Source organism: Cygnus olor, chromosome 1 (genome assembly GCF_009769625.2).
Source record: "Cygnus olor isolate bCygOlo1 chromosome 1, bCygOlo1.pri.v2, whole genome shotgun sequence".
NCBI lineage: Eukaryota > Metazoa > Chordata > Aves > Anseriformes > Anatidae > Cygnus > Cygnus olor.
In genome coordinates this window covers 24,419,520-24,447,433 of record NC_049169.1, presented here as the reverse complement: position 1 = coordinate 24,447,433, position 27,914 = coordinate 24,419,520, and the positions used below count along the sequence as shown (strand labels likewise).

The 27,914-nt window shown below is 40.4% G+C and overlaps 1 protein-coding gene across 5 annotated transcripts in view; it reads right to left on the bottom strand.

Moving 5' to 3' along the window:
• AASS (aminoadipate-semialdehyde synthase) overlaps positions 1-27,375 on the bottom strand; it is a 31,049-nt gene extending 3,674 nt beyond the window's left edge. Inside the window, exons 1-24 of one of the 5 annotated variants that reach the window (XM_040549800.1) lie at positions 27,287-27,375; positions 26,420-26,565; positions 25,108-25,328; positions 23,800-23,976; positions 23,103-23,187; positions 22,392-22,459; positions 22,132-22,278; positions 21,068-21,146; positions 20,851-20,978; positions 20,530-20,678; positions 19,211-19,333; positions 18,948-19,059; positions 18,375-18,434; positions 18,214-18,281; positions 14,220-14,341; positions 10,376-10,505; positions 9,316-9,426; positions 7,915-8,023; positions 7,347-7,487; positions 5,285-5,452; positions 3,608-3,703; positions 1,074-1,189; positions 815-903; positions 324-500 (exon numbers count right to left, since the gene is read on the bottom strand). In XM_040549800.1, the coding sequence (XP_040405734.1) occupies positions 324-500; positions 815-903; positions 1,074-1,189; positions 3,608-3,703; positions 5,285-5,452; positions 7,347-7,487; positions 7,915-8,023; positions 9,316-9,426; positions 10,376-10,505; positions 14,220-14,341; positions 18,214-18,281; positions 18,375-18,434; positions 18,948-19,059; positions 19,211-19,333; positions 20,530-20,678; positions 20,851-20,978; positions 21,068-21,146; positions 22,132-22,278; positions 22,392-22,459; positions 23,103-23,187; positions 23,800-23,976; positions 25,108-25,320 (2,668 nt within the window). In that variant the 5' untranslated portion in view covers positions 25,321-25,328; positions 26,420-26,565; positions 27,287-27,375. Of the gene's footprint in view, positions 1-323; positions 501-814; positions 904-1,073; positions 1,190-1,272; positions 1,297-3,607; positions 3,704-5,284; positions 5,453-7,346; positions 7,488-7,914; positions 8,024-9,315; positions 9,427-10,375; positions 10,506-14,219; positions 14,342-18,213; positions 18,282-18,374; positions 18,435-18,947; positions 19,060-19,210; positions 19,334-20,529; positions 20,679-20,850; positions 20,979-21,067; positions 21,147-22,131; positions 22,279-22,391; positions 22,460-23,102; positions 23,188-23,799; positions 23,977-25,107; positions 25,329-26,419; positions 26,566-26,765 lie in introns of those variants that run through there. The other 4 variants (XM_040549811.1, XM_040549821.1, XM_040549832.1 and 1 more) reach the window with 4 other exon arrangements.
• Positions 27,376-27,914: the final 539 nt, after the last annotated feature.

The window sequence follows — 27,914 nt, the reverse complement described above, 5'->3', positions numbered from 1 at the left end:
AAGCATATTTTCGCCTGTTTCACTGTGGCATAGACTCCCAAGGGGAACAAGTGGAATTTATCACAAAGGTCTCCTTTACACCAATGAAACCCTTAAGAGTAAATGAATAAACATCTCTATAGATTTAGAAGTAAATTAAGAAGTGCCACTGAAAGATCCAAACATGCAGATTAAACATTCCTGTAAAGTAGACGAGAAGTTTGATAAGTTAAAAATAATAATAATACACATATACACTTCAGGAACACTACACATATTGCTTTCTATAGGCAGAGAGATATAGAGGTTGAAATACATTCACTGAAGGCTGATCTGTCACTTACCATCTAGAACCATTTTAGCAGCAATAGCTGTGGGGTATCCTACTGTTTTAGCCATAGCAGAATATCCTTTGTTATCACCATAGACAACCAGATCAATAAATTTGTCTTCCAAATGACCAGAAGGATGCCTGAGACCTATTTCATTTCTCATAACAATCATATCTCTCTCTCCAGTGCCTAAGAGAAAAGCACACAAACTATTCATTAATTAACTGTATCCCCATCATAACAAGATGAGTTTCCTGACAAGCAAGGCACTATGCATACATATCATTTACATTAGGGAAGTGAATTACACTTCGGATATAGGCTATAAAGGAGGACAGAATATGAAGATGTAATGTTCCCTACTCCCCCATTTATTCTCTTCGTTCCCTGTTACATTTTTCATTTCAAGACATTAAGAAACCTTAATAAGAACTATGTAATTAATACTGGTAAGAGATACTGACTTGTTCCAGTCATAACCACGAAGAAGATTTCTCACATACCAAAAGGCAGATTCATCTCCATGTGCTTTGCAAGAGCCCCCACAATGGAATCTGCTGCTGGAACAGGTTCATCTCCCAGTAATCCTAGCCTGCCAGAAGAAGTAAAACAGACTGATGCCATTGCATATCAACAGCTTAGTCTCAGTTTTGTAATTTCCAGGTTGCTCAGCATATCAATTTAACAGTCTCAGCATGGACCAAAATTGGTAGAACTTTTTACTTAAAAAATAAAAATAATTAAAGCACTGTAACATCATACCATTCCACAGCCTCAAGCTGACTTTTGTCTCTTTCCAGTTTGTTAAATACAGCTTCTTGGAGAACAGAGTATTCAACAGGAGGCTGAATTCCAACCAGTTTGCACATGAGTTGTTTCTGTATTAAAACAAAACAAAACAAAAGTTCCTGAAGGCCTGATATCTGTTCCCACTGCTTTCCAGTCCAGGTTTCCAGACCCTAAGCTCAGTTAATACTCAGGACATCTGAAAAGACAGATTGTACAAATAGGGAAAGTGAGATAGTTTGAGGGTTTTTTTTAATCACAGCAAATGAAAATAGGGGTCGTTTTTTCCTAAAACGGTTTGTATCCCACCACTCAGCTGCTTTCCGCTACCTATCTTATCCCTTTCTCCAGCAGTGAAGAAGGAATGTAGAAATCTGCATAAACAAGGAACACTGTGAAGATATTTAGGTGAAAGGGAAGCCACCTTGAGACAGCTAGTAAGTCAGGAACTTAAGGATCTCTCTCAGCTGCTCTAGAAACAGAGAATGTCCATTTCAAAATGAAGTAAAGAGACTGATGAGATGAATGAGACTGCCAAAATCCTGGGAGTATTACCAAAATCCTTCTGAAAATTTTTGTGCATATCTGAAGAAAATTGTGTGTTATCAAGACGTTAATTACTGCTTGCTTCATTCACAAAGAGACAGACAGTAAAAGGAGCTACAGATTAGATATGAAGCAAGCAAGAACTGCAGTCTGTTTACAAGCTCAGGTTAACCTATTTACGAGAAAACTATAAATACAAGGCAGGGGAGATAAAAGTACTAAGACATAATTACATTGCTGAGACAAAGTTTGCAATGAGACTAAAGGCTAAGATTGGAAATCCTAGCCATCTTTGCAAAGAAAGCTTGAAGATACCGACCCTATAACTGAAAGTGGACAAAAATCATCTCAAAAAATAAGTCACATCTAGCCCATTGCCGATGGACTGTTTTCCAATCACTGAAATGAACATACTGCTGAAATGCCAGTCTAAAAAACTCTCTGGAGTTTAGGAAGATGAGCAGTGCTCTATGATAGTCAGACTCTGCCTCTTCACCTTGTTCGTTCTTTGGTTTTGAGAACATTCAAGACATTCATTACTTGAAATAACAGCATCATCAGAAAAATACTGTGCTCTCCTTTCACACAGCGTAAGCCTGGTGCACTTTTCCAGATTAATGCGGATAAAAGCACAAAGGACACAGGAGACAGACTGGAATTTTGTTCATCTGGGTAATAAACAAAGTTATTGTCTCAGGGGTTTGCAAAACAAGAAAAGTTTCTCATGACATACACACAGACCTGACAAGCAATAAGCTGTCTGTAAATGTAGCTCACTCTACACCATACTGAGATACGAAATTCCCTGCTTTGCCCACAGAGAACCACCACATGGACTGTCAAATGCAACAGCAGCATATCATAGGAGTCATACCTTGGCTGCCTCCTTTTATCATTCTTTTCTACTAACTATGCTCCTTGGTCAAATTAAATTGTTTTAGAAATCCATATGTTACAAGGCTCTAGGTTTATTCAGCTCTCACAAAAGAAAAGCAAATCAAATTCCAAAGTTACTGCACTTTCCACTGCCATGGAAAATGACTAAAACTACTTCCCACTTATAAATGCCTTCTGATGGCACAGGAAGTGACCAATGCCAGTATTATTGAAAAAGCTAAGGTCAGTTTTATCCTCTAACTGCGCTTAATGCATCACTAAAAGCATCTCCATCATTCACAAAGCGTCTCTTACAGGTAACCCTAAATGGACCAGAAAGCACACCTTGGAAAAGTTCCTTAGCTGGTACATCTGATATTTCATTAAAGTGTCAGATTTTTCCTTGACCTATATATATCCCCAGGTGACCCCTTAAAAAGTCAGTCGTAAATGTCTGAGAAAGAAACTTAAGAAACAGCAAAGATTTTGCAAAACTGATGAGTTAAAGTGAAGCGAGAAATCAGTAAGACAGACAGAAAAGCAAGATAACAGAAGACAACAACAAAAAAACAAGCCTATCCAGAGTTTTAACAGACAAAAAGATTTTCATATACTCATTTAGGCTTAATTTCTTACTTCTTGATGCTCTAAAAAAGGTTTTAGACTAAAGACCACAGGCCAATACCACCATAGACACTGCAAACTTAGCACTGAGGGCTGGATTCTTACTAGCAGAAAATTTAAGACAATTCAAAGAAACACTGGAGGGGACTACTTCTGACAGTCACCTAGCCCAACGCCCTGCCTGAAGCAGGACTTCTGCTAGCACTCATATCAGCCATAGCATGCCACGTCTAGCTGAGTCCAGAAAGCCTCCAGGACCAGACACTCCAGAGCCTCCCTGAGTAACCTGTTCCAGAACTGCACTGTGTTCCTGCCAAAGAAAATCTTCCTGGTGACTAAAAAGAAAAAGCAGAGAAGACCAGGATGCAATACGAGATTCCCACTGCTATGGGTATCCAATCCTACAAATAAGAAAAATGTTAATAAAAGAGAGAAAAGAAAGCAGAAGAACTGGAGTGACTCACCCAGGTTAGACGTGGCATGGCTGAGTTTAGCAAAGGATAAGGATCTGGGTTAATTAATCCTAATTTCACAAAGCCTCCCATAGTTTTAGAGTATCCCTGCAATAAAAGAATGACATGGTTAAAAATAGTAATCACTTGAAACTGAGGCGAATATTACTTTGATTCAAATTTTGTGATGGAAACAACAATGCTAGTATTGAGCATTATGCCCATGGGAAAGTAACCACAATAACATGATGTTGATGGGGTTAAAATAACAGATTGTTACCTCAGAACCTTTAGTACCTCTCCTCCTCTTCCCCTAATTTTCCAGTATCATCTTTAGTGATTTATTATTGTTCTGCCATCATTATTTCTGGCAAGTAGAATTGGTTGATGAGACTGAAGGGCAAAGCTAGCCAGCACATCATTACAGACAGGGCAGTATCAGCCAGCTGGCCCCTAAATAAACTACGGAAAGCAGAGTCTATGACTGAACTCAGCTCACCACAGCTATACATTGTATAATTGTACTGACATCAAATAAACTAATTTTTAAGGTAAGAACCCTTTGTGTTTACATCTTTCTTCAGGAATAATAGACAGACAATGAGTGGAGTGGAATGGCATTTAAAAGGAACTGCAAAAGACAATAGGCTGCACAATAAAATAAGTCTCAACTGGTTTCTGCTCACTTTTGTTTGTTTCCCATTAACAGTAACAAGGACAACTCCCACACAGCTGCTGGATACCTGAAAACACTTAAGTACGAGTGACTAGAAACACTTAAAAAAAAAAAAAACAGAATGGTGGAAATAAAGCACCCTTGGAGAGGGCTAATTATAATTAGGAGCCACCTCCACCAGCACAAGGTTATTAGCTCAGATGGCCTTGCAGTCAGATCCCTCTGTGACACCTCTTTTTAAATTGACTCCATTAGCCATCTGAACTTAATCTCTAAGAGGCGCTGCAAGGAGATGTCAGCCTCTGCACTGACTGGATCGCTTTCTGCTCCATGACAGAGCAGTGTGCGAAGGGCCAGCGTTAACTTCTGCCCTGCTCAGCGCTGCATCCCAGCACGGATGTACCGCACAGCTAGGGCTATGCCGTGCTCTTCTACACATCCCTACCAATATCACCCCAACCCAAGGCAACTGACCTTCTTTGGTGATTAAGGAAACAGCACTAACCACAGAAACACCTTTCTTGCAGCACAGCTGATAACAACTCTTTTATGACACACTGACATCTTTTTTCCTTTGTGCTAACAATTGTACAAAAGAAGAAATTTTTACCAGGCACCAAATGGAAGAGCAGATACTGTCATATTAAGACTTCATGATGAGATAGATGCCTTCTGCATATTTCTAGCTTCTGAACAAGAGATCGTATCTAGACTGACAAAAAGAGAGCTATTGCAATTTGTAGCCCTTACATCCCGACATTGGCCTTCAGTCTTCTTTTGCTAAGCAAGCCTCCCTCCCTCCCAGAAATAAAGAAAAAGTCCTGTTGTATTGCAACAGAGGTATTAAGAGGGAAAAAGATAAGCCATTTCTCATGCACGTACAAAACAATTTAAACCTTGACAAAAACCTTAACTCAGAAGACAGACATCCATAAAATACAGAGCTTTGTTGAAATGACAACATTCAATCTCTTGAGGCAAATAAGAACAACAGCAGAACAATAAAAACTTACTTTGTATCTTAAGGTGCCTCTTAACAAAGTGTGAGCTGTCTGAATACCATACGGCTCAGCATATTTTGTACTGTCTCTGTTAGGAAAACCTTCCAAATTTAATCCTGGGAAAAAATCCATTGAAGTAACAGAATCAAGCAACGCTCCTCCAGCTGGAATATTGATAACCTGAATTCCGCGAAAGAACAGCAATATTATTTTGGTGTAGTAATTTGATTTACTTTAGAACAGAAAAGATCTAGTGTGCTCAAAGTAGGAACATTATGTTTAGTGCTTCTGCTGCAAACAAAGGCTCAATCTAAATAAAGCAGTTGCACAAGCCATTTAAGCATATCCCATGATCAAGGAGCATGCACTATGTCAGCCACTACTAATCAAAGGACTCAGACAATCCACATCCTTCTAACACACCCTAGTAATTTTAATTCCTTTGGCATCTATATTAAGGTTGCAGATTCCCATTTCACTTACACTAGTGTAATTTTGGAGCAACCCCTTGAACTACACCGCTATGAAGGGAGATTCTTCCCATAGGTTCCTTGTTTTTTGATCTATTTTTTTCCTTCTTTTTTTGGAAAAAGGAGAAGGTAAATGTAAAGAGAAGGACGGTTGTGAATTTTTGTTTGTTTTGGTTTTGTTTTTTACCATTATTGTTTTTCTTGTTTTTAATCTTAAAAAAATCCCACGTTATATACTGATAAAAAATTGCTTCCCATGTGTATCTTCACTTGGGGTTTCAAAGCCCAGAGAGAATGCAACGTTGAAGGAAAACAAAAATAAGGTTGACTAATTCTATTATCACTACCAAATAAAGCCTTGAACTCTGCTTCCTGCAAGCAGCTGATGCACAGATCTGCCATACCACACCAATACAAATTCATTTTGTGGTTTCTGACCAAAGGGGCAAGGCTTCCTTCTAGCACCAAGACTAAAGCAACCAACTCCACAGCAATGCCCTAAGATCTTACTGTGTTTGTGAAGCAAGACACTTGTGTGGAAGAATCCTACACAATAGTCAAAGACGGCTACAGATTTAGTGGCAAGGAGGAAAAATTGCACAATTTACCAATAAGTGCTCTCATAATGAATCATTCACATGCATGATCTGATTTTTCCTAGCAACGGGTGAACCAGGTCAGAATTAAAGAAGAAACATTTTTGCATTCCCCAAGAGACTCTTTCATCTGAAATTTACGACTAAGTGTTGCTGCTTTTTAAGTAAAGATCCAATGTACAAGTCCTGAATTTCTATTTTTTCTTACTGCAGTAAGAACACTAGAGCACCAAAATGTCATGACAAAGCATCTCAAAAGATTTCTCACTTTTGCAGATCAAAAGGTTTAGGTAATTAGCCAAACTTTAGGATGGTTACAGAAGACAGTCTCCTTGACAGTTGATAAGTCCCTGCTCAGTAACTACTCTGAGCAAGTGGGACTGATCAAACAATCAGGAGTGGAAAGCAGAAATGTGACAATAGCTTGCAATAGCTTTGCAGAAATCAGTTACAATCCTTCCATAAAACAGATGTAATGACATTTGCTGGGTTAGATTTACTCCACTGTCTTCTGCACAAACAGCAGACCAGAGCTTATATATAAACCTTGTTAGAAAGCTCTGTTCACTTCCACAAAAGCTAGTTAGTATTACACACTGCACCAAAAGAAAAAGAATTCGGGAATTCTGCTAAGCACTGTGCAAGTACAGAATGAAGCTGTTTGGTTTGCAAACGTGACTAGAAAGAAAAGCAAGTAGGATGCACATTCATTTTTGTTTCAAAGAGCCAGACACAGGGCAATTAAGCAGCAAAAGCAATACATGCAAGCTGATGGAAGCTGAACCCAGAACATTAACCTCAAGTTAGTGCCTTAGTCATTAGCACATTTCTCCTTTGCCATCAGATTCCATACAGCAAGAATTAAAAGCTGCCAGCAGTCAGGCACCATGATATACTCAAAGGTACCATGATACTTAGGCTTAAAAGCAAACAGCACAAAGCCCAGTTCCCTCCTTGGCCCAGCATCACCTTCTTGGTCTTTAAACGGAAATACTAGGACTACTTCACCTCTCCATTTTTTAAATATGTAGCAGACTGAACTGTATTCAGCAAGACTCCTTGTGGGCTCCAACTGAACTTGTATCTCAGAGGATTGTCAGAGTGCTCTGGAGCTGGTAGGCCACCACAGAAAGAAGTGTAGGATACAACCTGTCAGATTTGTCCACAGGAAAGAAACAGTGAACAGATGACAGATACAAGATGGAAACAATACAGAGCTACCCTGCAGAATCCCTGTTAATTCTTAAACTTCCTGATGACATTACTCCCCTACAGGCCGCATCAGAAGACCTCCAGTGAGGAAAACAGAACTCCACTGAACAACTGCATCAATCTGCCACAACACAGGCACTGTCTGTAACGGAGAGGAAACCAAAACATACACTGGAGCAAATCCATTTTAGGTAATAGACTCTCACCAACTGGTTTAGTTGGCACCAAATTCCCAGCATCAGAAAAAAATAGGGTGCCCAGAACCAATCACACATCTGTGACATGCCCAAAAGCTAGCTGGTGTTAAAGGAATGGCTTTACTAATAAAATCCTGGCAGAACCACGCACAGCCTGACAACCTTACCGTGGCACCAACTTCTTTTGCCTTGTCAATACATTCCATTGCCAACATATGGTCAAGACCAGGATCCAAGCCCACTTCACTGATAACTGTAATACCAGCAGCTTCTACACTAAAAACAGCAGAAATGGAGAAGCGTCAGAATATTCACTATTACAGGCCTTTTGTTCATGAAATCTGTCCAAGGGAGGCCCAGCAAACTTTCCCCAACACAGTAACTTCTGCATTCTGTCTGCAGCTTGTGTGGAAAAAACAAAAGCAGATGTTAAAACCCCAGGGGTACAATTGTCCTAAAAGTCATTGTAGCCTTGATTTCTCTTACTTTGATGCAACATCTATGGGCTGGTGAAAAAATGAATTTCTACAAGCTACTCTGTATCCTATGTTCTCCTGAACAGTGCTTTGATGCAGGAAGGCAGTAATGTAGAAGACAAAAATCAGGTTGGTCATAATAGCCCATAACGGATCCTACACAGGGAAAGAGATTGAAAGGTCTTCTTTCTCAAGTTGTAAGCAATATTTTTTTTTTTAATAAAAATAATTGCCTAAGCTTCCAAAGCAGCTCACGTCACCACAAATGAGGGTGATTTATTTTAAAATACAAGTTTATTAATAAAAAACACTTTTTGTTTTGACAAATGAGAAGGGGATTTCTTCTGTTTGGGGGCTTTGTTTTTTGTTTTAGAGTTTTTGTTTTGGCAAAAGCAGTATGACCTCTTGATATCACAGAAATATGGGGAGGAGAAGTTCATAAATCTCTCGCATTCCTGCAGCCCTGGTTCTTTACCTGTCTAGCTTTCTCCATTTTATCATTTTCCAAGACACTGAATGTCAGATTCCCATCTCACTCACTTGAATTGACTCCAGAGGTTCTAGTACTGCAACTCAGAGAATCACCTAAATGAAGCCACAGGCCAAAACCAACTTTAAATTATACAAAATAAGTAGACAACAGAAAGAGTAGTTAGAACTGTAACCAGTTTGAGACTAATATACAATAAGCCAAGAATGAGTTTTCATAAGAGGAAGACGAAGGATGACAATTAAGCTTTCTGCCACTGGTAGAACAGGACAGCCCAGCTTCTCCTTCAAACATCTAAACAAGTTTGAGGGGGGAAGGGAAGGCACATTAACATGAAATAAGATGGAGCATGCAGAACAGTACACTCCAGTTGTCAGAGCAGTAGCCTGAGCACGTTGCAGGATGCACTCTTCACTCTGTTCTGCTACAGTCTCTGTGTGCAACTTTGGGGAAAAGTACCTAGTCCTTGTTTAAAGAAAGGGAAAGAGGCAGAATGCAGAAAACACTAATTAAAGTTTGCACATGTAAAACGCTACAAAATGTTCACACCAAATATACACCGAAGAAGGGAAGCAATACCAGAGAGATACTCTCACACCTACCTCTTCTGGAGTTCTTTCATAGCAGCTGTTAAGTAGCTTGCTGTTACCAAGTTCACTTTGTTGTTAATACATTTCTTAGCAACCAAAGGATGTGCTGAGTAAGGCAGCAAACTACAAATGAAAGAGAATTACACAATATCAAAATCCAATCAGTTACTTATGCTGTCACTGAAAAGCCTCTCACTGATGGTTTTGTGTGCCTACAAAAAAGCTCAACTAAATGCATCCATCACACCTGCCTTGCTCCAGGTTGTTTCATACCTACACAAGTGAAAAGCCACCCACCCTATCACAGGAACACTGTCAGATGCACTCAGAACAGGGTGCAAAACAATATGGGAGTCATTCTTTAGACAACATTTCTATCATATTTTTCCTTGGAGGGAAAAATACGGAACAAAAAAACATAGACCTCTTTTCAAGACCATCTTCTAAACAGGCATGCTGAAGGTTTAGAAGATACAGAACTGTAAAACAATCCTTGAGAACACTTGCATTGCAACAGTCCTGCTGATGTACTTTGCAAAAAGCATGCTCTAGCTGGAAAAGAAACAACAGTCATGACTTCCATTGTGAAAAAGGACAAAATGGCAAGGTCATTTCCTCCCATTTCAATAACTAGAAAGAGATCTTTCTTAACCAAATATTCAGGTGAAATCACCAAAATGTCAGAATTTTTACTCCTCCTGAAAACATGCAAACTTGACCTTAGGCACACATAAGCTGGTAGACATAACTGGCCCCTCTTACTAAAGTTATCCAAGTAATTGGTGAACACTTAAAAAGAGAAGCTGCAATCAAAGTCCCTGACACCTCTCTACACAAGAAGGCAGTGGCCAGTTACAACTATTTACATATACAAATATGACCCCAGTTCTCGGGCATTAAGAAAGAATAAAAGTGGATTAGGCCATCTAGGCTCCATCAAAAGGTCTAGCAAACTGAGGGCAGTCACAAAAGGTCCCTTACACAGTTACAATGCTGATTTAGTCAGTGAACTAGGAGAAGGAAGCAGCATGACTTTGAGTTGAGCCTATCGTGTTTTACTCGGAATTCTGACCTGATCACAAGGTCGTGTTTCTTCACCAAAGAGGACAGCTTTTCCTCATGCTTAAGGACATCCATATGAACTGAAGTGACATTGCTGAATTTTTTTGTCAGTTGTTCAAGTTGTTCCTCCATGACAGATGCTGTTTTAAAAATAAAACACACCATTACCTAAAGATGAAGAAGTCCAAAGCATGCCCAGGTATAACTGCTGTACATATGCCTCCTTCTTTGCAAACAGAAGCAGTTGCACGGATGCTTTTTCACCAGCAGTTAAAGAAAAATTAAGCATAAATTTAAAATTAACTATATTAACTAATTAACTATATTAAAATTAACTAACTTAGCTATAACTCAAGAACAAGAGCCTAAGAAGATTTGCTCTCAGAAGTAAAGAGCCCCAGACTGCTCTTTACTAACAAGGACACCCACAATTAGCATCATTGTGGGTGTACTTAAAACTAATCAAAGTTTAAACTGCAATTTTCCTCCTATCAGTAGACTAAATTATTTATGCAAAACTAGAAGTCATCATCCTACTTTGATGCTGATGAAGAAGAAAGTTGGACATCTCCAAAAAAGTACAAGTATGCCTGAATGGGATGGTGGTATGGTACTCCCAGCTGGGCATAGTAGAGCTGTTGTTACGCTTTTCTGCTGATCATCTTTATTTCATTTTCCAAGACCTCACATGGTAGATTATTATTTTAGTCCAGACTAGCTGCTGTCTTCTCAACAGACGTGTCTACATCTCTGGAAATGTCCAGAGTATTAATGGAAAAACAGTTGGGAGCGGAAGTCGAAAGGAACACACAAAAGCAAAACTTGGAAAAAAAAAAAAAAATGGAGATAAAACTAAAGTAGGAGTAACAAGCAGGAACTTAATGATATCCCAAATTCAGCACTACAAAACTAAGCAGCGATTCTTCTTTTCCCTATTTATTCAGTGGACAATCACACAACAGACTGGATCTTCATGCTTTGATCTGGGAGGGAAGTCAGCCCTTAACCTTTACTTAGGGGTAGACCCTTTTACCGAAACAAGTCATCTACTGGTCTGCTTGACATAGCAAGGTGCAGGAGTGTAAACCAGAATGACAGAAACTCACTTCAGGGCCCTAGCCACATTAAATTTCTATAGGCATATGTGAGCTCACCAATTTGCTGAGGAAGCAATGTACAACTAGGAAGGGGAGTGCAGGGAGGGAGAGTAATTACCTCCCCCCAAAAAACACCTCTTCTTGCAGATTTACATCCCCATGTGAAACAGACTAATCAAATTGCTTGAAGCAGGTACAGTTTTGATTCTTGTTTTGACTTTCACACAGAAATATGGAAAAGCCAGGCCTGGTACTTTCCAGTTTAATGAAATATTGTGTTGCGCTGACTCTTGAGGGAAGATTGCAATGGAAAAAAAATTGTGTGCCAAAACTAGCTTTAGATTAGTAGCATCTTGCCGGAAAACAACCATTTTCAATTAGAGCAACAACTTATCTTGAGGCCTAAAGCATTTTAAGTCACTACACAGTACCTCTTTTCTCCTGGTTTGAAAAATGGTCACATTTCTAACCCAGACAAATAAATGCAGAGCTGAAGTATTCAAACAGCTTCTGATGGCAGTAGCCGCTTCCACAAATGCGTAGACTATTTCACTGAAATGCAAGGAGCCGACTAGAAGTTCTGGAGGAGAACAACTCCAGAGAAGACGACTTGCTTTTCATTTTCAGGCTATGCTCGGTTTAAGCAAGAAAGAAAAACCTTCGCTAGTTCTAAGGCCTTGCCAAACATGTAGGTTCAACGCAGTTAACTAAGAGATTTAGTAGGCAAACAAAACAAATGTTCAGAAAAGCCCACCCCATCCCTCATTTCACATAGCCACTATACTTATGGATAAATCTCCTTTAAAAAAAAAGTCTTTCAAAACTCCGTTTCAGTATATTTTTAACAGAGTTCATATTTGTAGCCAAAACCAGCTTAATAGCATAAATAAAAACATTTCACTACTTCATCATTTGCTACTTCTAACATAATAAGCTGAAAATGTTCAGCTTTTGCTTAGGCAAAATATAACTAAAAGGCCTACATCCAATCTGACTGGTTTCAATACTTACCTAGGGCTCAGTCCTACCAACCCTGCATGTGCTGATATTATCACTAAAAGGGAAAAAAAACAGTCTCCACCTCCCTCCTGCCTCCACTTGTTCTTTTCCTATTATTTTGCTTGCACTGCCATCAGCACTTACCATTACAAGGAAAGTGGAACTGAAAAAGCAATCCAGGTTAAAAGCAGCCAGTATTTGCTACATCTGACTTAAAATGAATTGGTTCCCCATCCTTGCTCACCATGCAGCCAGCACAACGAAGGCAATGGGAACACAGCCAGGAGAAAGGAGCGGGCAATGAAGGCAGCAGGTGGGGCAGAGGCTTACAGAGAATTAAAAGCATCTGTGCCTCTAAGTTAAGGCCTTATTTCCTTATGGCCTTTCCAAAGTCAAAGGGAAATAAATATTGCTAGAGAGTGATTCTCTCTACCCCACTAATCAACTTGTGCTGGGGAAACAGCACTGAGCAAAGCAGTCTACAATTCAAAACAAGAAAAGACGATTACATGAAGGTTTCCTAATTAAAGATTTTATTCAAGGTCTTCAATCATTTGGATTTAAAGCAGTCTAGCCTAGCAGTAGGGAGCCAAATGTGGCACGGTGAGGTGCATTTTACGCTTTCTACATCTACCTGCCTGCTGTTAAATATTAGGCTAAGTAACATCTTTGTGTCTCTTTCCTTCCAAGCTTATTTTTTTTTTTTGGTGGTGTGTGCGCTATAGAAACTGCATGTTCTTAAGCTACCCAGATTAAGAGGTACCTGCTATGTTTGCACAGAGCTTGGCAAATCAGATCTTCCAGTTCACCTGGTTTCCCTTACTGCTACTGGACTGAAGGGACTTGATGCAGCCTCCCTACTGGCAAGGCGATGGATGCTGCACATTTCTATAATCCTTTCCTGTCCTCCACATCAGGCAGGACTAATAATAAGAGTACAGATTCCTTAGAGTGCCTCTCTTCTTCCTAGTAAGTCTTTTCCCAGGAGTTAAAAGTACTATTGTTACCACTGCAAAGGGTAACAAAAGCAGCACAGCACGAAAAGTAGTATGAAGGAAAAATATATATACATAAAAAAGTAGCAACAGTTAAAAAAAAAATACAGAAGTATGTTGTTTTAAAATAAACCTTTTCCTAGCAAAGTATCTTTCAGGCAATACAGCCTGGGTTTTAATTCTGAAATTGCAGAATCAGGGTAAAATCATGTATGAGCATACAGAAAAGTGTTTTGGAGATGTCCAGCCTGAAATGTGCTACAGACAAAACCAAGACAGAGCAATAAACAAACCTGGCTCAGGGCATGAAGAATGTTTACCACCACGGTACTGGTTTTAACAACAGAGGAGACTTTACTCATACAGATGTCTATAAAACCAAATTCATCTTCTTGTGTGAGGAGGAAAACATAACTGAGAAACAATAAAAGAGACTGACTAGCAACAACACCAATCTCAAGTCCAAAGCAGGTTAGAAGGAAAAATACTTCTTTCTAATCTCCCGATAGGTTACATATGCAAACAGTAAACTTTCCATGAGGCTATGTCATTTTCAAATCAATTACATCAACTTGAAATTCTCAGAAAGCTATGAAACCCTTTTCTGCAGTGCACAATAGTAAAGGTTTTCTTTATCAGTTCTCAGAACCAGATCCATTTATTACTTATGAGAAAGGCTCTGCCACACTAGTTGGTTGGAGTAAGTCCAAACTATACATAGAAGACTTTTTTTTACGTGATAAACAAGAGAAGTCTTACATACCAATTGTGATGTCAACGTTGGAATCCCTAGTGAGATATTCAAGTACAGGGCCAGAAACATAGCCGGAGCCAAGTACTAAAACCCTCTTCTTGTTATCCATGTTCAACATCTGGGCGTACTCCCTAGGAGGTATTATTACAGGGAAAATTAAAAACCACGCAGAAGAGAGAAATTGTATGCTGCTAAAGCTGACAGAATAAGTATGTTTTAGTAAGTCTACAAACCAAGAGCTCTATTCAGACCAAGAGTCAAGTTCATGGCTAGCTAACCCAAAACTTGTCAATAACTGTCTAGTACTGCTACTGTTTTGCTGCAACTTCTAGTTTCCTTCCTCTAATATAACCAAGATCAAATCCATCAATGTCTCCACTGCTTCTCCAATCGCTATTGGTTTTTCGACATTTTTTTCATCAGTTGTGATTATATTTTCCTCAATGGCCAAATGACTGTAACCAGATCACTCAAGGACCACCAAGCTGTCTATGTCATGTTAGGCTACCATGACTTGTCAAGGGATTCCAGTCCCTGTCTTGCTTACTTTACATCATGGAACTGCTAAATTACATAAAATCATACTAGTGAAAGCACATTTTGTTTAAGTTATTCTAGGTTCATATTACTCCATCATAGGAACATACAGAGACTATATATATATATACACACACACCAATTGAGGTATGTATACATTTTTTTTCCTGCCGTTTGCAGAAAAAGGAGGTTTTAAAACCATTGTAGCATGTTTTAACCATGCCTCTACTATTTTCCAAAATAAATGTAAGTAGCTCTTCTGTTGACTTACAATATAATTATAATCTGTTCACATCAGATTCTGCATTTCATCTTGCCAGTCAGAACAACATAGATCAGCAATTACTTAATATGCTCTCAGAAATGCATAAATTATAGTAAGGAAGTGCATTTTATCTCATTATAGTTTTCCTTTTACCTTAAATTTTACGTTGTTAAACTAATATTGTAAAAACGTTGATTTAAAGTATTTTCATCACTATGCAGTTAAAAACTATTTAGTAAATAAAATGTTTATTATAGCACTTTTTATTGTTGAAGAAAAGGAAGCTCTTTATTGTCCTATTGTTTAACATAATTAACGGAGTTATTTGAGGTTTTGTTTTTCCTACCCCATATCCTGAGAACAAATTTCAACTAATAGTTAGGGCCTTCAAAGATAAAAGAAACTTCAGAAGCGTATAGACAAGTTCCTCAGTCTCCCTTTTATCTACCAAGAGTTTACACAGGCATACCCTGCATTGTGGATAGGCCACAGGGAGAAGCCTGACCTCTAGCTGACAGACTTTGCTTAGAGCTCCTGCCCTCAAAAGAGGATTAACTACATTTTCACTACATAATGGTTGCCTCAGACTTTTTGGAAGCTCTACATGGCACCTGTAAACTCAATTTTTGGTTGTTTTTTCAGCTCAAAAATGACCAAAATAATGAAGGACAGTGTTGCAGCTGGCCAGAGCAACGCCTAAAGTGCATAAGAATAGTGGTACTACATGACCTAAAGCATGGCATGAAGTACAAACGGTTATCTGGGGGCACAAAGCCTCAAACAATAGTATTGAAAGACTATCCTGAGTAGACAGAGTTAAATCAATACAAAATCCGTCTGTCTGAAGCACATTCCAGTCTCCTGTGTCTGAGAATTTGTGAAGGTTGAATTAATCTCCAAAATTCCAATGTCCCATTCTCCCTTCCTCTACTTTCTGAGGGTTTTTTTGTTTTTGTTTTCAAGTAACTCTTCTCAACATTAAATCTGAAAGGGACATACCAACATATCACCTGTCTAATCTATCTAAATTATTATTATAGGTTACTGTACATTTTGACCTTCATACAAGCTTTACAGATCTTATTTTTAAAAAAAAGTTAAGTTATGATTTATTCCATTCACAGAAGGCCGCCTAAGCCCATCATCTCCTTTCATATGACAAACCCTAGTACCTTCCTTCTCCTACTGCCAATTCTAATAGGACATTTTCCACAACTACACCTTCTTGGGCAAAGGAAAAGAAAGAGCTCCACTCCACCCTTTAAAGGAAGCAGCAGTGGTATGCAGGAGCTTGAAGCAACAGTGTTGACAAAGGGGAGACTTCCCAAAAAAAAGGAAGCTGGATTTTGCAGTCGAACTTCTTATCACACTTATTTTAAATTTTTCCACTGTCCATAATTAGATACCACTTCGATCAAATGCAGCATGTCTATCTGGGACAGGCACAAACATGAGCTGCCAAATGATCCACCAAGAGTGGCAACAGAATCCCAAAAAAGAACATCTCAGATTATTGCCAGCTCTCTACCTACACATTTAAATAATCCAGTTACGTCAGCCTCTGAACAACAGCAATACTTAGACGTCCACAGTGTTCATGGGACATGCCATAACAGCTGTGGACGAGGAACTGGTAGCAGGTTTGAAGAAAGTGAAAGGATGGAAAAAAGTTCAGTAAATCAACCTCCTCCTGCATTCTTATGGCACCCAAAACGGTTCAGCTGATGTAACCTGGCTAGCATAAGTTTGAAATGTTCATGGACATTCAAAGAGAATAAGCAATTAGTCTAAATAGAGCCCTCAGGTACTAAACTAGACACAGCACTACTTTGTTAGATTAATAACAGAAGCCACATAATTTCTGCAGGCTCTAAACAAGAGCCTATCTTTAACTAAACCATTACACTTTAAGCAGTAAACTCCCCACTTTCATATGCATTATTCCCCAAGTTCACAAGTAAAGGGAGGGTAGTGTTAGCAGGTCTTGTTTTTCTGATAGCTAAGTGAGCAACACCAATGAACAACTGAACATCACATGCAATACACAGGTCTGCAGAAATATCAAAAAACTACCCACAAAAAAACCCTTGGGAAGGAAGTCTCCAGATTCTCAGGGTAGTTCACACAAGACCATGCAAATGATTATGGAGAAAGCCAAAAAAACAGATTACTGTGCTGTGTGAGGAATAAGAAAATTTGTTACTGAGACAGCTTCTTGAGATGATCTACTAAATACCACAAGATAAAAACAACTGTAAGCCGTCATCTTTGAGAAGCAAACAGCGTGTTACTTTGAGTGGAAAAAGCACGTATATGTAATTCATCATGCACAAGTTCATAAACAGACTTCTTAAAGTTCCTGAAGGAAATCTGAGAAGTTCAGTATGCAGAAGTCAACGTACTATGCTCTTAGTATCCACTAGTGCATGCAGTACTTGTGGTCAGACCAATTTCAATTTTTATACGATGCATACTACAGCTGGCACTGATCATGAACGTGAAGCCAGAAGTATCCACTTACTGTCAAATTAACATCTTTCATAGGTAAACTATAGTGTTTGTTAATAACAGGGAGGAGAGGGACGGGAAGGGATATCCAGGTTATTTATACTTTTGTTAGTTTAATGCACTCAATGCTACTTCTTTCATGTTACCACTGGCAGATAACTACTGAGACAGGGTCAGGATGAAGCAGTAGCTAAGCTGTAGCTAAAGAAGTGTAATGAAAAGTCAGAGAGTCTCACAGAGGCTCCTGGATACATCCACCTACAGAACAATGCCATGCGTCATAGCACTTGAGCAATACTTGATGAAACTAGACTCAAGCTGTATTAGACAACCTTTTCAGCCATTCCTTTCAAAGGACTGTATGTTACATCCATTTTAAATAGGCCAGGAAGAACATAAAAATATTGGTATGTGGTTATTTGCTGTCTCTGGTTAAAAAAAAAAAAAGTCTTGATAAGGAAGAGAAAAATGACTACATTCTAACTTCAGTATAAGTTAGTAACAACACATGCTAATGATTTAGACAGTGTGCATGAAGGAAGAAGATAATCAGCAAGCTAGGAATAATTTAGATACAGTGCAATATAGCGGCAGCCCACCAAAACAGAAGATGAAATAAATGCAAAAGGGGAAACAGAATGCAGAGAAGTTTGTTTACAGTCCTGAACTGGACTTTAAGGAAGTATGCATTACCTGCTCTCCCTCAATTTCTGGATATATTCATACTTAGCTGTCAGTGAGCCATTGGATGCAATCACTGCCTAGAAATACATGAAACAAAGTTTGAGGGGTTTTTGCACCTATATGTTTTAAAGCAGAGGAAGACAAGCAGACAGCCAAACTGCAAAACTTACATCTCGAACAACAGATGAGTAATTCTGGTTTTCAAGAGGTTCTGAGCCTTCAGATAACAGCTAGGGAAATAAGTTATTGAAAATCAATTATTTTATTTCCCATATTTTTTTCACAGTAAAATATTGAGTTTTTAAGTATCATTTAAATGCATGCAACAATGCCAGTATCTTGTAGATCTAAAATTATCCTGCCCCTGATCAGTGTCTTTTGACTTTTTTGAAAAGATAGGAATTCAAACAGCAGTCTTACTGTGATTGTTGAGTGCCCAAAATACCCCTCAGACTTCGATACCTTTTGCAGGGTTCATCAGCAATAGGCTACCTTCCAAAGACTCTTTCCTGCCTACAGAGAGAGTTTTTGGTGCTTCCCTAAGATATCCAAGTCCCTAATATCTTGTTCACATATTGCTTTCTGAAAGTATTGCCTCAAGACATAGAAAGCTTGTTTTTAAAATGAAAAGTCCGTTATGTTCTACAGCAGATTCCCTTTAAAAATATACAGGAGACCAGAAAAGCAACAAACAAGCAGACTGCCCAAGCTTTCACCTCCTTGTTGCATACATAAGATCTTACCATCTCCTCAATATATGGGAAAAGCATATCACCAAAGTACTCTGTTGCTTCTATAGGAAGCTGTGCTGGCAGATTGTCGATGGAACACATCAAAATCCCCGAGCCTTCAACACTGAAAGAGAGAACACAGCTCTTCTAAATAACTTCTCCATGGTACTTGGAAGGCACCACGTTTCACAAGTGTCTTCAGTGCATGATTTTCAATATAATGTTTCACTGTACAAATTACAGGGGAAAGCAATACAAACTAAAGGCTATCCCACCTGTCATGAATAATATGCTGGTCAGCATCATACATACAAAATGGGCTGTCAATTGTTGTACATTCCGTCATAAATTCTATAGATCCTCCAGTGTCTGCCGAAATGTCACATATTGCCAAAAGTCTAAAGCGATCAAAAAAAAAACAAAAGAAGAGGATACAGCATTATCCAAATTACAAACAAACATAGGTATAACAGTCAACAAGGGGAAAAAAAGAAACATAAGAATTATGAGCCTTGTAGTTTCATCCGTCTTACCCAATGTAGAAGTCAACACAACACAATGACCTCCAGAAATGCAAAGGAAACCTGGACCTACCGTAGTCATAAAACTTCCATTCACATGAACAGGATCCAAATTTCACCCGTAACTTCTCAAAGACCAGAGGAATCCACTCATTCACCATTTTTTCTCTGTATTTCCTGTGCTGCCAACACCTCCTATTCATTGTACATCTACCAACTGCCCCAAGCTGCCAGTGAGCAGTCCCGTGCCAGAATAACTTCACCATCATAAGCGGAAACCGAACGAGATGGCTGCCTCCTTTCAGTTCACAGACAGCTGGCACTGGTGGTGCATTCATGAGCCTAACTCACAACCTCTGGCTCTACTCAATGTTAACTCTTACATTTTTTATTTGTTAGGTGCCAGAAAGGAATGTGTCACAAGTGGGCAAAGAGACAAAGGCCTGCTTCCTTACCAGGACACATAGCCATATCCTCCCAAAATACATCTTCAGGACAGTCTAGTAGAGAACTATTACAGTATAGGCTGGACTATTAAAGAAAGGGTGGGCTCCTACCCACACTGAAAGGAATCTAACCCTGGATTTGCACCCCACATTCCATTTTCAAAGCTATTTAGCTATCACTAAGTTGAGAAGCATGCCAGCTATCTGCTGCAGAAGTCAGAGCTGGTAAGAAACAGTTATTGACTTTTACAAGCCAAATGAGAAGGCAGAAAGAACTTGTCCAACAAACTCTGTTCATGCACAGAAATTTCTAGCAGTAATGGTGCAGTAGGTACACATCCCAGATGTCAGAGAATGTTTATATTGCATTCTGCACAAGGATCAAGTGCAGAACTACCTTTGCAGACAGATACCTGTTAATTGTTTCTACTGTGATGTTTTCAGAAACTCTGAACTGTGAAAACAACACTGCCAATCACAGAACAAAAGCAGGATCAACAACACGTTTTGCAGCATGCAAGAAGAACAACATAAGAAACAAAATCACTTGCCAGACACTGTCACAAAACTGCTTAGCATTATGACTCAATGCTGCAGAACTGCTACTAGTGAAACGAGGTGCCTTACTTGTGCGGTAGCTCAGGACAGCCCTCCGGTGCACCTGCAGCAGATTTAACTGGCATGAGCAGCTTCTGAGCATCCTGTCGACTTAACAAGCGAGGAGTATGTTGTTCCCAGTATATGCCGTTAATTAAACAAGTCGTATAGGGTGCAATCTGCAAAGAAAGGTACAGGTACCTGACATTCCCACCTAGTACTTTACAAACTTGAAAGCTCTGGGTCTAACATTTTAAATGAATGCTCTCTCAATCAACAGATATGCAAAGGAGTAGTAACTACCAACACTCTGTGGAAAACCCTTCATAAAAGAACAGAAGAGATGCTCACATCAGTGTTGAAGCGAGAAGTGTAGAGTTCTGGATGTTTATCATAGTCTACTGGATCATACATTCCATCATGCTTCCTTACAAGATGATGGTGACGACTTAACACTGTCCCATAAACTTTTCTGAGGTCTGAGGAAAAAATAATAATAATAATTAGCTGTTATACTTGTAGAAAAGGGGTTCCAATGTTTTTAATCATGTTTATCGTCATAGAATACCTCCGGATTGGGAAACTTCCTTTAACTCATGTGGTTCCACAAATTCACATGGCAGAGCATTGAACATTTCTTGGGCACCCTGTAAAGCAAAAGTAGGATTCAGAATGAGCAGAGAACATAGAGATAGCGTAACACTGCTCATCTGGTCTGTGAAAAGAGATACAAAAATGCCACACACAGCTTGACAGTCCTGCCTGAGAACATCTTCAGAGACGTACATACTGTTTCACACATACCCCCACTCACCAAAACGAAGCTGCCTGGACTCTACGCACAAGGAATTTACATCATTCCCCATTACTGCAGAATGCCTGTCCCACAATCTAACATCTGTTTTATATTTCCAACAGCAGAGCTGAAAGGCCTCAACTCAGCCACAATAGATGGCTTTGCTGACATTCCGAGGAGCAGCTTCTCTTTAGAGAAGACCCCTGAAGCCACTCCTCACCAACCAGGCTGTTCTAACGGCAAAGAACTTCAAGATGACTTTCCCAAAGAGCCGTGACCGCAGAACATGGGCCTTTCAGACAAGCCATCCTTTTTTCCAGAAGGCACTCATTTACATAGGCGATGCTTTCACTTTAGAGCTGGAGGCTTGTTAACTGGTCTTTGTTGCCAAAAGTACGGGTCTTTTCCCTACATCCTAGACAACAGCTCCAGTCTGGCATCTGTAAGCCACACCAATGTTACAGAAAAAGAGATAAAAACTCCTCAAGTATTAGAAAGGTAATTCTTTCCCCATAATTTACCAGACTGATTCAACACACCTTGTGAGCCCAGAGGGGAGAGAGGGAGACAAAAATCACGCAGGTGGGAAGAGAGACAGGAGGAGTAAGTCTTAACCCATTTGTCATGGTAAGAAGTTAGCACAGTCAGCCTTGTCAGGCAAGATCTCATGTTAAAGGCATTTGTTTAGGGTACTTAAAAATTCTCATGGCATTGAAAAACCTGAAGTGCAAGCAAACAAAATGAACCCATCTTAACCCATCTAACCTGACGTATCAAATATCAAGAAGTTCTATCAAAAGTAATATAGTATTTCACCCTGAAGACAGAATTCTTACCTTAGAAACATTACCAGTGCCTGTAAACACGAATGTCAAGGGCCCAACTGACTTTGGCATCAATCCCAGAGAAATTTCATACCCAGCATCGCGTACTGCCTGCACGGCCTGACTGCTATTTCTGTAGTTATGTGCCATCCCAATGTGCTGAAATCAAAGGCACAGAACCATTAGATGGGATATTTGCCACATTCAAATACTGATGATTATCCAATGCCTGTACATCATTTTGCTAAAGAAAAATACACTTATCTTCTTACCATGAAGGGAGTGTGATGTCCCAGGGCTAGAAATCGTAATCCCAATCCATGCAAAATGTTGATCATTCCTATAGGTAAAAAAAAGAAAAATCACACCATCAGTGTTAATTACAAATATACACAGTTAGAAACTGCAGAGACTGACTGAAGTCTAACATCATCCTGGATATTTTTGCTTGTGATATAATATTAACATGTTCCTTATAAAGAAAGTCTATACAACACCAGAGAAGGAGAAATTCAACAGCAGGCCACAACCTTAAGCCTGCTGTTGACCTACATTATTTGTTCTAACACTATTTAATACTTGAATATCCTTTTATCAGATGCAAACACATCACCAGATTCCAAAGAAGGAGATAACACAGGAAGCTTCCTGAAGAAACAACAGAAGTTGTTTCAAACCACAGGACGGTCAGCAGCAATATCTTTCAAAACTCTCTCCAGTTGGCCTTAATATGAAGTTAGTTGAACAGATGAATGGGGCTTCAAAACAACATAAAATAGTAGATTTGCCAGGAATCCATGGGACTATTTGACACATAGTCTCATCAAAAGCAGGCAGCACAAAACAGAAAGCAAAAAAGCTCTTAAAAGCAATACAGCAATTAAAAATGCATTGCAAAGCCCCAGCGTTCAAGAGACATACAGAACCAGAAGTATTACAGGAAGTTACTTGTTGCAAGCCTGCCTTTACTTTATGCACTATACCTGCTACACCAGCCCACTTTCCAAAGGCCACAACTCGCATTCCTTTATGATCAACCATTTTTTCATAGTCAAACAGTCGAATTTCCTGAAAATACATAGCAAATCGAATATTAAAATTTCCAGTGAATGCACAGTCAGTGGCACACTGCTTTCCTAGGAACCACCTTTTCATATGCCTTTGTCATCCTTCCCGACAGAGGCTGATAGGAATATATGAGAAAGGCAAATAATTCAGAACAAGATTTATGTATAAAAATTAAAATGTAAAAACTACATTAGTCTCTGCCCTGCCTGTTCACCCTTGGCACAGAGCACCCCCACAGGCCACTCCAACCTCTGCAGGCCACATCAGTGGCCAAGAGGTTGCTTTTGCTTGGTTTGCTTGTTTTGTGCAAATTGGCTGCATCCCTCAGTAAAGACCAATACTCCCCGCAAGCCTGTGTTCACGCAGCATAAACATCTCCTGAGCACACCATGCTCGCAGCTCATCTGCCTTATGCACATACACACAGTAGCACTGCAAGCAAGAGATCTGCTGGGCAAAAAATACTCAGCTCCAGGAACGGATACTGAAAATGGTCCCCAACAGCTTTCTACGCGTATGCATGTTGAAAGCAACCATACAAGGCAGCAAGCTTTCTACCAGGACTAAGTTTACTTTGAGCTCTATGCTGGTCCTTGTTTTGACAGCCTTTACCTGTCTTAGAATCTCATCCAAAAGGGGCATGTTTGCCTCTTGGGCTTTAATAGTGTGAGAAAAGAAGGCATAGTTCTTTTTAGGAATTAATTTCTCCTCTGGAGGTCTCTTCACACCCACTATCAGAGAAGCCTCAGAAATATCTTCCTGAATAATGCCACCTGCTTTGACATAGTCCTATAAAAGACAAAAATCAAGTATATGTTTCTGTTTCCTTCCGTATTCATAGCTCTAAGCACAAAAGCAACTCAAGCAGAAGACAAATGGAAAATTCTACAAAGTAGAAACCAGTTACTGCATGTGATACATAAACCTCATTTTCAAAAGGGGTATCAAACATTGAACTGAATTTCCATGTTAATATCCTATTACATGAGGCTAAAACAGTTGAATATTGGCAAAATCATTCATTTTAAATTCACAGACTACAAAGAGAACATTTTATTACAGTTAATTATCTTATAATATTACAGTAATGAACAGTCCTTTGTAATGTGTTGAAATGCTTGGAAATAAGTTTAGAGAAATCTGACAAATGAGCCTGATGATGGGTGATTTTATAAAACTGTGTAAGTCCACACTGAAGACCAACTTCTAAAATGTTTTTCCATATGAAAATTTACTTTTGCTCTCCCTTATCTCAAAAACATATCAAAATTCCAGCCTTCAACATTGTACTTGTGTATCTAATGTGATCCATGCTTTGGTGAAAACCAGCATTGTGTCTTAATTGAAGGGTGATAGTGCAAGTGATCACTAATTCCCTACTTATGTTTCAGTTTTCATCTGTTGGCTCAGATACCTTAGAGCAGTGTTATTGCTGCTACAAGAATTGTAAAACCTCTCAGTCCTGAAGCCCACAGCATTAAATAACTTCTCTTCTGATTTTACACAAGGAATGGGATTCAAGCAGGAGTGGGATTCACAATTGGAAGATACATAATTCATTATTTTTTTTAATGCTTATTTTTCAGTGTTGCCTCCATACAAACAGAAGACAAAAACCCACCAGTTTTAAACGAATCCCCAAGTCTCTACTCCAAGAGCACCTAGCACTTCTTCGGAGACAGATGAGAGGGAAAGTAATCATTAAAAACAACTCCAAAAACCCACTGATGTGCCAACATTAAATACATTAAAAGGCTAAACAAGCTAGTCCTTTTTCTTTACACTAGGACACGACAACTTCTCATTTAACAAAATGAGCGATATGTTTTCTCATGTGCATCCTTCGAGTATTACTTTTCCTGCACTATGGTTAATAGCCGAACTATGGTTTTGCTTATCTAACTCAGAATGGGACCTTACCTTTTCGTGGATGGCTCTCCGGTTTGACGGCTGCACCAGGACTTTGTATCCCATCTGTGTCAGTTCCTTAACATGCTTTGGTGCTAGGGGTGCTCTCCTTTCCCATGCATTAACGTCTTCTCTCCTGATTGCCAGCACAGACTTGTGATGGTGCCGACACTTGGCATGATGGAACGCACACTTACCGTTTGTGTGACTAAAGGCTCGGAGCATGGTAAAGCCTGACGGCAGCAAAGACAAAGGAGTAAAATAACACTGCTAGACAGATGCTTCAAGCATCATTTGTGCAAAAGTTCTGGTCTCCTTTAACATCTGCTGTAAAACACAAACCAGGTACTTTATACTCTAGTTACATCCTACTTTTGTGAAACAGGAATTTGCTTTCATTCCTAACTGGCACTAAGCCAGCGGGTACTCTGGTGCATCTCAGATTGCTGGGGTGGCCTTACAGAAACAAGTTGCTTGTCCTACTGTAAATGAAGGCTTTCAATGCGTTCATCACAACAACTTTTTAATTGCGTTGCTTTTTCCAAAAAAAAAAAAAAATTGCTGGAAACTTAAAGATACCGATACATTTGCCAGCATAAGCATGCAAAGACCAACCACTTGTCAAAGCTTGCATCAAAAGCAGCAACAAGTAAACAATAAATACACTGAAAAAAAAAAAAGTAGAGCACAGGTTGTAACGCAAGCAGAAAAGAAAGAAGGGAAAGTCCAACATGTGAAACCAATGCTAAGTATGTGTACATAACTAATTCTTACACAAGTCGAAAACCGTGGAAGATAAGGAAGAGACCACAGCCATTTGCATAGCAAAGATTGTATATGTGGTCAGGAGTGGAATGTTTTCTTCCTAATTACAATTTTATGCAAAGTGGAAAAGCTTCCTTAAGAGATTCCATGGCAGAGGATTATCCTTTTATTTCCTCTCTCCTCTCCTTCACTCCCATATGCCACTGCTCAGCTCTGCTGTGAATGGCAAGGTGTCAGCACCACATACCTGGGAGCCTAAGGACTTCAGGTGTTTGTGTGATTAAAAGATAGGGATCTCAAACATGGGGGCTTTAGAGACATGAATTTCCTATTCAAAGCAATTTTAACTGATGGAAATAACTACTCAAACCTCTGATATCCCAATCACTTGGAAAATCCTGTTTGTACTCAAGCCTCAATCTTGTAAAAAAATCTAAACCTAAGCCTTAAAAGGCCCTATCTAACTCCAGGCTTGCTTAAGGAGAAAAACCAGTATGCTAAAGAAGGCGTGAGCAGATGCACATAGTCCTCTGTGCTATCTCTGCGGGGGCACTCCTACCGTCACCACGCTTGTCCACCTGCACAAGCTGCTGTCCAGAGGCCGGGGCTGTTGGACACCGCTGCAGTTCAGCACGCTCAGAGGGTCCTCAGGGAGCCTGCATGTGCCTCGTGGAGCTCGAGGAAAGTTGGTTGCCCACTGCTACCCTGCAACACAACGGCGAGGGCGGTCAGCACGGAGAGCTGGCTGCCCACACCCAACCCCGCAGACCTCCGGGGAGAAAAACGCTGCTCCCAAGAGCGACCTCCAGCCGGACAGGGGAACGGGCCCTGCAGGCAAACACTCCCCGTGACCTCTGGCAGGCCCAAAGCTCGCAGCCAGGCCTCCAGCGCGTGCCCAGGCTTACCCAGCGGGGCTCCCGGCCGCACGGCTGGGGCTGGTGCCGACGCTGCAGCAGCACCGGGCAACGGAGCAAGGGGAAAACACGGATATATATTAAAAATAATAACAATATGTTAAAACTAGAGAGGTATACATTTAAAATAATAACAGTATGTTAAAAATATAGATATATACATTTAAAATAATATGTTAAAAATATAGATAGACATTAAAAATAATCATAATATGTTAAAATATACGGGCATACATTAAAATAATAGTAACATATATTAAAAAATAGTAATATATACTAAAGATGATATAAAATTATAAGCAAACAAACAGCAGGGACGCACGGGGCGGCAGCACACGGTTACGGAGCGGGCCGGCCGCCCTTCCCCGGGCGGATTTTCCCGTTGGAGCCCCGTTCACCCGCCACCCCGAAGCGTGCCCCGGGCGCTGTCGCCGTGCCCTGCCCCTGCCGCTGTCGAGCCGCTGAGGGCGGCGGGCGGGGGCGGCAGCAGCCCCGGGCAGCGCCGTACCTACCTCGGGCCGGCCGGGCGGGGGCATGGCGGCGCTGCCCCCCCCCCCCTCCCTCCGCCCGCCGCCGCCGCCGCCGCCACGGCCCCGCCACCGCCCCGGGGCGCCAGCCAACCGCCGGCCGCCCTCCGACTACACCCTCCGCCGGCCGCCAATGGGGAGCGCCCGCGGGCTGGCGTCACGGCGGGCGCCGGCAACGCCTCCCCAACGCCCCCCCCCCCCCCCCCCCCCCCGCAAGCGGTTCCTGGACGGGTGGGGGGGGGTCGGAGAACCCCCATCTCGCAGCTCCCTGCCTGTCCCGAGGGCAGGTGGCCTTTCGCAGGCGTCTTTATGCTCAGTTTGCTCACTTTTCTGTAAGACATGCCTTTTTTCATCCACAGCTTCTCGTATTTAAACTAGCAGATAGGCTGTTTTTCCTGGTTTGTAGAAGTCATAGAATCGTTGAATCATTAGGGTTGGAAAAGCCCTCCAAGATCATCTGGTCCAACCATCACCCTACCACCAATGTCACCCACTGAACCGTGTCCCTAAGCACCAGGTCCAACCTTTCCTTGAACACCCCCGGAGATGGTGACTCCACCACCTCCCTGGGCAACCCGTTCCAATGCCTGACTGCTCTTTCTGAGAAGAAATG